Genomic DNA, 12,377 nt, shown 5'->3' on the forward strand with positions numbered 1-12,377 from the left:
AAGTATGTTTGTAAATTGCTTTGGGATGCTCTGAGGTCATGACAGGCATTATATAAATGGAAGTCTTTCCTTCATTCGAATAATAAAAAAGGCCCTTCGGCCCATCAATCTTGCAGAGACTAGTTGTTCCACTAATATCTTAAGATTGGAGAGCATGGGACTTTTCTGATCTGTATAGATCAGGACTAGAACCACTGAGAACATTTACCCACCCAGCTATCAGGGGCTCCAGGGATGGTATTCTATGGGGTTCTTCTGCTTAATAAAATTATATTTAACTGAAGTTATCAGAGCTACATGTTTTCCTCACCCCTGACCTTCGTACAGTTAATTATTTATCTGTTTGATAAATAGTAATACACATGTTCCCATGAAAGCTCTGATTAACAATACGATCCACATCAGATTGAAGGATGTGACCAATGGCATAATTAAGTGGATATCTGCCTGAAAAATTTAAACTCCTAGAAATAATTCTCAGCAATTTATTTTAAAAAAATCACTCAATTCATAATGAAACTCAGGGACAGAAAAAAGGACATTCAATTTTCTGTAGATCATTGTTGCAGGATCCCATCTCTTCCATTACAGCATTCTGATGGATCATAAAAAATCCTCAATGTTTTTAACTCTAATACCCTGCTTGGCCGACCAATCCAAAGATTTTTAAAGTGTGTGGACTGAAAACACAACTTTAACCAGCTGCGTGTTCAGAAGCAGTGTCATTTGACAACTACTTTTCTATTATAAAAACATGTTGGGAATAAATGTAACATGTTAATTTAAATTTTTTTTAATTCATTCATGGGATATGGGCTTCGCTGGTTGGGTCAGCATTTATTGCCCATCACTAGTTGCCCTTGAGAAGGTGGTGGTGAGCTGCATTGTTGAGCCGCTGCAGTCCATGTGGTGTAGGTACACCCACAGCGCTGTTAGGAAGGGAGTTCCAGGATTTTGACTCAGTGACAGTGAAAGAATGGCGATACATTTCCAAGTCAGGATGGTGAGTGACTTGGAGGGGAACTTCCAGGTGGTGGTGTTCCCATCTATCTGCTGCCCTTGCCCTTCTAGATGGAAATGGTCATGGGTTTGGAAGGTGCTGTCTAAGAATCCTTGGTGAATTCCTGCAGTGCATCTTGTAGATGGTACACACTGCTGCTACAATGCGTTGGTGGTGGAGAGAGTAAATGTTTGTGGATGTGGTGCCAATCAAGTGAGCTGCTTTGTCCTGGACGGTGTCAAGCTTCTTGAGAGTTGTTGGAGCTGCCTGAAAGTGGGGAGTATTCCATCACATTCCTGACTTGTGCCTTGTAGATGGTGGACAGGCTTTGGGGAGTCAGGATGTGAGTTGATCATCACAGGATTCCTAGCCTCTGACCTGCTCTTTTAGCCACAGTATTTCCATGGCTAGTCCAGTTCAGTTTTCAGTCAATGGTAACACTCAGGATGTTGATAATGGGGGGTTCAGTGATGGTAATGCCATTGAATGTCAAGGGGCGATAGTCAGATTCTCTCTTGTTGGAGGTGGTCATTATTTAGCACTTATTGGACGTGAATGTTACTTGTCACTTGTCAGATCAAGCCTGGACATTGTCCAGGTCTTGCTGCATTTGGACACGGACTGCTTCAGTATCTGAGGAACCATGAATAGTGCTGAACTTTGTGCAATCATCAGCAAACATCCCCACTTCTGACCTTATGATGGAAGGAAGGTCATTGATGAAGCAGCTGAAGATGGTTGGGCCTAGGACACTACCCTGAGGAACTCCTGCAGTGATGACCTGGAGCCGAGATGACTGACTGCCAACAACCACAAACATCTTCCTTTGTGTTAGGTATGACTCCAACCAGCAGAGAGTTTTCCCCCTGATTCCCATTGACTCCAGTCTTGCTAGGGCTCCTTGATGCCACACTCGGTCAAATGCAGCCTTGATGTCAAGGGCAGTCACTCTCACCTCACCTCGGGAGTTCAGTTCTTTAGACCATGTTTGAACCAAGGCTGCAATGAGGTCAGGAGTTCAGTGGCCCTGGCGGAACCCAAACTGGGCGTCAGTGAGCAGGTTATTGCTAATCAAGTACTGCTTGATAGCACTGTTGATGATCCCTTCCATTACTTTACTGATGATGGAGAGTAGACTGACGGGGCGGTAATTGGCCAGGTTGGATTTGTCCTGCTTTTTGTGTACAGGACTTACCTGGGCAATTTTCCACATAGCCGGGTAGATGCCAGTGTTGTAGCTGTACTGGAACAGCTTGGCTAGGGGCACGGCAGGTTCTTGAGCACAAGTTTTCAGTACTATTGCCGAAATATTGTCACAGCCCATAGTCTTTGCAGTAACCAGTGTCTTCAGCCATTTTTTAATATCACATGGGGTGAATCAACTTGGCTGAAGACTGGCATCTGTGATGCTGGAACCTCCAGAGGAGGCCAAGGTGGATCATCCACTCAGCACTTCTGGCTGGAGATTGTTGCAAATGCATCAGCCGTATCTTTTGCACTGATGTGCTGGACTCCCCTATCATTGAGGATGAGGATATTTGTGGAGCCTCCTCCTCCAGTGAGTTGTTTAATTGTCCACCACCATTCACAACTGGATGTGGCAGGATTGCAGAGCTTAGATCTGATCCGTTGGCTGTGGGATCACTTAGTTCTGTCTATCACTTGCTGCTTATGCTGTTTGACATACAAGTAGTCATGTGTTGCAGCTTCATCAGGTTGACACCTCATTTTTAGGTAAGCCTGGTGCTGCTCCTGGCATGCCCTCCTGCATTTTTCATTGAACCAGGGTTGATCTCCTGGCTTGATGGTAATGGTAGAGTGGGGCATTTGCCGGACATGGAGTTACAGATTGTGTTCAAGTACAATTCTGCTGCTGCTAATGGCCCACAGTGTCTCATGGATGCCCAGTCTTGAGTTGCTAAATCTGTTCAAAATCTATCCCATTTAGCACGGTAATAGTGCCACAAAACACAGTGGAGGGTATCCTCAACATGAAAGCAGAACTTTGTCTTCACAACGACTGTGTGGTGGTCACTCCTCCCAATACCGTCAGGGACAGATGCTTCTGTGTCAGGCAGGTTGGTGAGGATGAGGTCAAGTATGTTTTTCCTTCTTGTTGGTTCCCTCACCACTTACTGCAGACCGAGTCTAGCAGCTATGTCCTTTAGGTCTCAGCCAGCTCAATCAGTAGTGGTGCTACCCAGCCACTCTTGGTGATGGACATTGAAGTCCCTCACCTAGAGTACATTCTGTGCCCTTGCCACTCTCAGTGGTGTTCAACATGGAGGAGCACTGATTCATCAGCTGAGGGAGGGCGTTATGTGGTAATCAGCAGGAGGTTTCCTTGTTCATGTTTGACCTGATGCCATGAGACTTCATGGGGTCCGGAGTCAATGTTGAGGACTCCCAAGGCAACTCCCTCCCGACTGTATACCACTGTGCCCCCACCTCTGCTGGGTCTGTCCTGCTGGTGGGACAGGACATACCCAGGGATGGTGATGGCGGTATCTCGGACATTAGTTGTAAGGTATGATTCTGTGAGGATGACTAGGTCAAGCTGTTGCTTGACTAGTCTGTGAGACAGCACTCCAAGTTTTGGCACTAGCCCCCAGATGTTAGTAAGGAGCGCCTTGCAGGGTTGACAGGCTGAGTTTACCGTTGCTGTTCCCGGTGCCTGGGTTGATGTTGGGCGGTTTGTCTGGTTTCATGCCTTAGGCCTTGTAGCGGTTTGATACAACTGAGTGGCTTGCTAGGCCATTTCAGAGGGCATTTAAGAGTCAACCACATTGCTGTGGGTCTGGAGTCACATGTAGGCCAGACCGGGCAAGGATGGCAAATTTCCTTCCCTAAAGGACATTAGCGAATCAGGTGCATTTTCACAATAATCAGCAATGGTTTCATGGTCATCAATAGACTTTTAAATGCAGATTTTTAGTGAACTCAAATTCCACCATTTGCCGCGAAGGGACTTGAACCCGGGTCCCCGGAGCCCTGGCTCGCTGGATTACTAATCCGGCCTCAATACACCCTTATACATTTAATGGTATTTACTTTTAATAATTGTAATTGTCATAATTGTAATAATTTTAAGAATTGTAATTGTACAATGATTACTGTATTTTGGTTTGTTTCTATAGCAACCAGCATACTACATTTTCCACCATTGTTTTCAATATTTCCTTTTGGTACTTTATCCAATACTTATTGCTAGTTGTATTTTAAAGAAAATGACTTTGGAGAGGTTCTGATGCCAATAATTAGTGCAGGCAATACTTTGTAGTCTAACACACAATAGTAATTTCTTCTATAAAATGCAATGTTATAGTTCTATTTTAAACCGTCTTGAAATTCATCTCTAATGCCTAGTTAGGGTAGTTTAGATTAAAATATTGAACTTGCTGTCCATTAGTTGGCACAGGCTGTATAAGCTGAACAAACTCACTCTACTTTGGTGTAGGGTATCTCTTTCAGCTCTTCTTCTGTTAAGCCAATTGGATCCACCAGTTCCCGTCTAAAAAACAGAATTCAGGAGAAAATGTAAGCTATTCCAATGGCAGTGTACATATAAACTTCATTTCAACTAAAGAGTCACAGACTTAACAAGACAACTTAATTTTTTTGCTTCTCAATCATACCTTTCCATTTTATCCCTCAATAGTCCTTTCTGAGGATTGCAGGTGTCCCTAGCTTTTCCTTGTCTCCTCTGAAATTGATCATCATTTGAATAAAGCATAGGAAGGCCAGCAAACTGTCCGTCTGCTTTCTTTGAGCGTACATGCTACTGGCCATTAAAAACTACATATATCGCAGTATTTGAGTGGGAAGCATGAAAACGCCACTAAAATGTCCCCAAAACTGACAGGGAGCAGGGAGGGGGCGTGGAAGTGGCAGCTCTGCAGAAGTAGACACACAGCAAGAAACTAGGGCTTGGATTTCAATGGAGTCGTGGAGACTGTGCCTTATCCAAAATGGCATCAGGATCCCAGATCTAACAGATCCTGTTTTTGTTGGTAGGGAAAATAGGGTGGGATTTGATTGGCACATAGTGAAACCTGAACCCCGCAGGCCCATTTCAGCTCAGTGCTGAGTTCCAACAAACCCCGTTTTCACTGGAGCAAGGTCTGTTTCCCGAAGTGTTTGACATACAATTTTTAAGAATAAGCGTGAATACTCATAAAAAGGTGAGGTCTGTGGAACTGTCAAACCATCAAGTTATTTAAATCCCTTTCCCTTTAACCTTTGAGAAAAAAAAAAACTGGTGTTTGCAATTTCAATAGCTGTTTGCTGACATAACCCTAATGCCCATCATTATAGTATTATTACTGCTTGACTGCTTCTACAACCTATCATTGTCAGAGTAGGGGGCTGTAAGTTCACAGTTGATTGATAGCTCTAAGAGGTTATTAAGGGATGTGGGGTTACGAATAAAGGGGGCTATGAATACAAATGTCTGTTTTTTATAGCGGATTAAGTATTTGAGGGGATTTAGATGCGTCGAATGGGCTTTTATCAATGTAAGTGTTTTTTACATAGTGAAGTCTGTAATAGATACTTAGAACTTTGTTTTAATTCAACTTGACATGGCTCCTGAGGAATGCTCATGGTGGATACTGGGTGAGTTGCCATGGCGGGTCCAAGGGCAAAAGGTGGTAGGTGGGGGGAGGGGGGTGTGGGTGCATGTGTTGGAATGAGTTGGCATTAAGTTGACATTGGGCTATAAGGGGGCGTGAAGAGTTTGAGGGGCCATTGGGGGTGGCTGGAAGGGGATACATTGGCATAGGGAGTATGAGGGACCACTGTGGTGGGGTGTAGGGGTGTGGGTTAGCATGAGTTGGCATGGGTGGGGCATGGAGTGTGGGTGAGGCCTTTTAACCAGCTCGGCATGCGGCAGTACCTGTGCCTGCCTCAGAACTTTTTTCTGGTGAGTGAGGTTGGACCTAACTCAAGTACGCACCCAACCCCAACCCGTAGCATATCCCCACTGTTTCATTGACTCCAGTAGTTGTACATCCCTTCTCCCTTCATCCATTAGTGACAGGTTCTAATGTCTGGAATTCCCTTCCTAAACTCCTCCATAACTTCTTCCCCTTCAAAAGCCTCCTCAAAATCTATTTCTTTGTGCGAACATTTTGTTACCTATCCTATCATTGCCTTGGCTGGCTTGGTGTCAATTTTCTGGATGTTTATCTGTGAAGGATGCTGGTTGTTAAAGGCACTGTAAAAATATTGAGCTGTTTGCTCTTTATGCTCAGGGCCAATTTTCATCTTCAGGTGTAATTGAGCTATAATTTGTTTTTCACTGCTTTTAATACGTGCCTGAATTTCAAGTGTAAATAGTGGCCAATTCTCTAGTCTAAATCCATTTGCATAATTATTGATAACTCCAGGTGTAAACTCAAATTGTCATAGGGGATGCTAGTAGGAGAAAGAAATTGTGGGTAAGTCAAATTTCAAGGAATGGGGGCAATTACATGAGAGTATCACAATAGGCAGAGGAACAAAATGAAGATAGCTTTCCAAGATTATTAAAAAGAATAGTGGCAGAAGAGGCAGGGGATTCAAACTGACAGCCGAAGACAAATGAAAAAGGAACTGTATAACAACAACTTGAATCTATAAAGCAGCTTGAATGTATTAAGTCTTTTTGAGACACTTCACAGGTATGTTATCAAAGAAAATTTGACACCAAGCCACATAAAGAGATCTTAGGGCAGGAAAGAGGTAGCTTTAAAGGAGCATCTTAAAGGAGGAAAGCGAGGCAAAGAGATTTAGGGAGGGAACTCCAGAGCATAGAGCCTTGACAGCTGAAGGCGCAGTAAGTAAGAGCAGGGATGAGCAACAGACTAGAATTGGAGGAGTGCAGATACCTCAGAAGGTTGTAGGCTGGAGGAGGTCCAGTTTTTCGAAACCTCGCTGTTACATTTAACTTCGAGATGAGCTTCTGACCAAATATTCGCATCATCACTAAGACAGCCAATTTCCACCTCCTTAATATTGCCTGACTTTACCCATATCTCAGCAAATCAGCTGCTGAAGCTCTCATTCATGTCTTTATTACCTTTAGACTTGACTACTCCAAAGCACTCCTGGCTGGTTTCCCACATTCTTTCTCCCCTAAACTTGAGGTCACCCAAAACCTGCTGCCCATGTCTTTACTCACACCAAGTCCCATTGACCTATCATCCCTGTGCTCACTGGCCTACACTGGATCTCAGTCAAGCAACGTCTTGATTTTAGTATTCTCATCCTTGATTTCAAATCCCTCCAAGGCCTCGCCCCTCCCTATCTCTACAATCTCACAGAATCACAGTGCAGAAGAGGCCCTTCGGCCCATCGAGTCTGCAGGACACGTGAGAAACAGCTGAACTACCTACCTAATCCCATTTACCAGCACTTGGCCCATAGCCTTGAATGTTATGATGTGCCAAGTGCTCATCCAGGTACTTTTTAAAGGATGTGAGGCAACCCACCTCCACCACCCTCCCAGGCAGCGCATTCCACACCGTCACCACCCTCTGGGTAAAAAAGTTTTTCCTCACATCCCCCCTAAACCTCCTGCCCCTCATCTTGAACTTATGCCCCCTCGTGACTGACCCATCAACTAAGGGGAACAGCTGCTCCCTATCCACCCTGTCCATGCCCCTCATAATCTTGTACACCTCGATCAAGTCACCCCTCAGTCTTCTCTGCTCCAATGAAAACAACCCAAGTCTAACCAACCTCTGTTCATAACCTAAATGTTTCATCCCAGGCAACATCTTGGTGAATCTCCTCTGCACCCCCTCCAGTGCAATCACATCCTTCCTATAATGTGGCTACCAGAACTGCACACAGTACTCCAGCTATGGCCTCACCAAGGTTCTATACAACTCCAACATGACCTCTCTACTTTTGTAATCTATGCCTCGATTGATAAAGACAAGTGTCCCATATGCCTTTTTCACCACCCCACTAACATGCCCCTCTGCCTTCAGAGATCTATGGACACACAGGCCAAGGTCCCTTTGTTCCTCAGATTTTCCTAGTGTCTTGCCGTTCATTGAATACTTCCTTGTCAAATTACTCCTTCCAAAGTGTATCACCTCACACTTTTCAGGGTTAAATTCCATCTGCCACTTATCGGCCCATTTGACCATCCCGTCTATATCTTCCTGCAGCCCAAGACACTCAACCTCACTGTTAACCACCCAGCCAATCTTTGTGTCATCCGCAAACTTACTAATCCAACCCCCCACATAGTCATCTATGTTGTTTATATAAATGACAAATAATAAGGGATCCAGCACAGATCCCTGTAGTACGCCACTGGACACTGGCTTCCAGTCATTAAAGCATCCTTCTGTCATCACCCTCTGTCTCCTACAACTAAGCCAATTTTGAATCCACCTTATCAAATTACCCTGTATCCCATGTGCCTTTGCCTTCTTTATAAGTCTCCCGTATGGGATCTTGTCAAAGGCTTTGCTGAAATCCATATCAACTAAATCAACTGCACCAGGTACATCTCCTCCAGGTATCTCCGCTCATTTAATTCTGGCAACTTGAGCATCCCATTGGTGGCTGTGCCTTCAACTGCCCAGGCCCTAAGCTCTGGAATTCCTTCCCTAAACCTCCACACCTCTCCATCTCACTCTCATTCTTTACAAGACTCCTTAATGCTTTTGGTCATCTCCTTTTGTGGCTCGGTGTCATATTTTGTTTTATGATGCTCCTGTGAAGTGCCTTGGATGTCTTATTATGTTAGAGTTGCAATATAAAGATAAGGGGAAGAATTTGCCCCCCTTTGGGGGGGGTGGAGGTCAGCAGCGTGTGCGTGCAGATGCGCCTCCGATCAGCACCCCAAATCGGGGCCATGCCGCCATTTTAAGTGGACGGGCCAATTAAGGCCCACCTAGCTTGACATCCAGCAGGAATGCGCTCCCTATGCAGGTGGGGCTGGGGGGGAGACTCCCTGAGCCTAGAGTGTGCTATTTCACGCATGTGCACTCAGCTTCCTGAGGCTAAGTGCTGCCTCAGGGAGATTGGCACCAAATTCAAAAATGTGAAATATAGACAAATAAAATTTCCCTGACATGTCCCCTCATGTGACAGTGTCACATGAGTTGGGACGTGTCCATCATTTTTAATTCAACTTCTACTAAATTTTTAAAAACCTACATGAAACCTCATCCCGTCTGTGGAAGAGGTTTCAAGCTTTTTCTGAAGCCTGCCAGGGCTCCCGGCCTTTTCACCAACATTAAGGTTGGACGTGCAGGTCCTTTAACTACTTCAATTAGTTTTTAAATAGCCTCAATTGGCTGTTGACGCAGGGTGACGTTGGGATTTCCGCCCGATGTCATCCCGCGTCAGTTTACATGTCGGTGAGTGGGCCCCGCCCCCTGCTCACCAACCTCAATCTCCTGCCCCAGGTGTTGTTGTTACAGAGGTAAGGAAACAAGCAAGGGATTTAAAACAACAATGAGAATAATAATATTGAAACAGTGCTTAACTGGTAACCAATGTAGATCAGTGAGCACAGGAGTGATTGTGAATAGGACTTGGTGCAAGTTAGGTCATGGGCAGCAGAGCTTTAAATGATCTCAAATTTATAGGGTGGTGCAAGATGGGAGATGTTACAGATTTTGAAATAGGCTTTTTTAGTGGTGGCATGGTTATGTGATTGGAAGCTTATATTGGGGTCAAATATGACACCAAGGCTAAGAACATTCTGGTTCAGCCTCAGGCAGCGGCAAAGGAGAGAGATGGAGATGGTGCAGATGTCTAAGATCATGTTTAAGAGGTTTTTCCTCTGTGGCACCTTCTCGTAGATTAGTACTGCAGCATGCCTGGACAGGACCCAGCCAAGTTTCACACCAGAACTTTCATGGTACATGTAGATGCCCTTTGAACAGATACCACATCTTACTTTCTTCCGATCTATACACTGAGAAGACAGGTCCCACAATAATTCCCAGTTTGGATTGCCAGTGTCTTCAGGATTAATTGATGGCAACATACTAATTAAGAATATACATGTCACAGCGATAGCACCAAAGTCTTCTGACGAAGTCTCTCTTGGGAAGCAGAGCTTCCACCAACAAATCGGCCCATGAGGTATATTACATTTCGTTGCAAATGCAAGGTTGCGACTGTCTAGGACAGGGAGCACCTCATAGGCAGCCTGACCTGCCAAGCAGACCTCTGCAATGGGTCTGTTCAGTACACATTAGCAAACTCTTCCTCTGATAAGCGTGCTGCATGTTCTGTATGAATTTGTATAAACAGGAAATGTCCCAAAAATAAGGAGCTGGAAATCCCTGGTCAGATAGCAATGTAAAATCGCCGTTAACTAGAAGGGTGGTGGAGGGAATTCAGGGCTGGACCCAGTTTCACAAATACTGTGCTTTTTTTTATATAGTTTCCAAAATCAATCTCCTCCCTCCCCCACCCCAGCCCTTCATGGTGACATCAAAAGTGAAGGCTGGACTAACAGAATTAAATCATCCTCCAGAAATCCAAACAAGTTTGGCATTATTTGTCATTACATCAAGTACAACTGCATGATGTCGGTCTGTTTAGCTTGCCAGAACGATTGAATTGGGCCTATGTTACCAGTTTCTGAATGAAATTTGGGGCGGGGTCAGTACTAGATCAGATTGCAGGTGGAAACCCTGTTCACAAGGAAATTCCTCACAATGATTTCTAGCAACCCACGTTCAAAAAAAATACTTTGTTAATGACTCTCCAATTTATATTTTGAGGTTCCATGAACTCAAGCTCTCACAACACATTGAAAAGGGATGCTGGCCTTGCAGAGTGAGCACATTCTCTGTTGAATAATAAAATTAGACAAAATGATGATCAGAGATGTTGCTCACAGTCACTATTTTCTCAAGGGAAGAGGAGGGAGTGGATTTATGGGCTGCCAGATTCCCTGCTCCCCACCTACTAAAACATCAGCAGTTGAGCCCCAATTCACCATTAATAAGCTGGAGACAGGATTCCAGCACCACAGGGCCAGTCAGTCAGAGGCCAGCAGCTGTCTAGCACTTCAGGTGTGCGGCGCTGTGTCTTTTAGGCATGTTTAGGGTCTTGCAGGGTGCCAAGCTGGTGAGGGGGGTGGGCAGCTGGGGTTTGAGAGACCACAGGGGAGGGCAACTGGTGGAGGGTGGGCAGGGGGAGGTAAAACCTTGGGAGGCCCACCGATGAGCCCAGGGGGCCATTATGGAGAGACCCCTCCTGCCTGCCACCAGTCCACTCAAGGAAACCTGCCAGGCTGGGCACTTGGCGTCAGCCTCTTCCACTGCCTGTTACACACGGGCAGCAGCAGAACGAGGCCCTTAAGTTGGCATTAATTGCCCATTTAAGGGCCTCAATTGCCCCACTGGTGGGCAGACCACCTGAAGCCACCTCTGCTGCTGGTACAGTTGCAGTGCATGGTGGGTTGTCCACAGGCAGGCTACTCACATGATTTAACAAGTGCCCCACCTTCAAACCCGCTAATGAGGTGTGGCCCAGCCCATGAGAGTGGGGGCATGTCATAGAAGCCTGAAGAGTTTGAAAAGGTGAGTAAAAATGGCTTTACCCCTTTGTAGTTAAAGACCAATTACTGGTCACAGGAGGAGACAGAATTAAGAAGTTTGCCTGTAAGGGGGTCGTTACTGTCCTGGCAGTCCTTATGCATCGGGACAGTTTGGACTCCTCCTGAGACAGGAAGTCTGCAGCTGGAAATGGGTGCAACCCCCTGAGAAATCAAGGCCATTGAAGATGAGGAGCAGCAGCCTGCAGAGGAAGGGCAGAGCACTGGGCATCAGGGGGCCAGAGGAGAGGGACAAGGGGCACAAAGGAGCAGGAGACACCACCATGAGCATGGCAGAGGCGAAGATACCTGTAGATGACTGAGAACAGTGGTGAAGGAGAATGTGACTCTCTAGGCTGATGGTCACAGACATCTGTGCCTTCCTCACTGTGGACCTCTGCAATATCTCACAGGTGGCTGCACATCCATGAACCACCCAGGTTACGAATGCTCTCTTTACCATTGCTGGACAAGACATCAGAATCACAACTGAAGGACCATTTTGCGGTCAAAGGACATCGTGTCCGGTGCCTGGAGCAATCAATTGGTGCCCTGCGATACCTTCAGGGAGAGGGAGATGAGGCTGAAGAGAGAGGTGCCCCTACTACATGATGAGGTGGCTTCCTACTGCCACCCTCTGGAAAAAGGACCTCCCTCCTCTTTCTCAAGGCTGCCAGCCCTCCGGCCCCTGTGCCCTCTCCGATCTGTTGGGCAGTGGCAGACTTTGGCACAAACTCTTGCTCTTAAGGCCAAGCTGCAGACTCGGTGATGGCTGCCATGGGTGTCTGAAACTCGCCTCCATTCCTGCCCCCATGAGCT

At 45.8% G+C, this 12,377-nt stretch overlaps 1 protein-coding gene across 3 annotated transcripts in view; it reads right to left on the reverse strand.

The window, feature by feature from the left end:
* The window catches only part of epb41l4a (erythrocyte membrane protein band 4.1 like 4A), a 374,673-nt gene that overhangs the window by 14,676 nt on the left and 347,620 nt on the right, over nt 1–12,377 (reverse strand). For all 3 annotated transcript variants that reach the window (XM_041186876.1, XM_041186875.1, XM_041186874.1), the window contains one exon: nt 4,443–4,511. In XM_041186876.1, coding sequence (XP_041042810.1) covers nt 4,443–4,511 — 69 coding nt within the window. The remainder of the gene's footprint in view (nt 1–4,442; nt 4,512–12,377) is intronic.

The sequence above is a fragment of the Carcharodon carcharias genome, chromosome 4, assembly GCF_017639515.1.
Source record: "Carcharodon carcharias isolate sCarCar2 chromosome 4, sCarCar2.pri, whole genome shotgun sequence".
In the NCBI taxonomy this organism is placed as follows: domain Eukaryota; kingdom Metazoa; phylum Chordata; class Chondrichthyes; order Lamniformes; family Lamnidae; genus Carcharodon; species Carcharodon carcharias.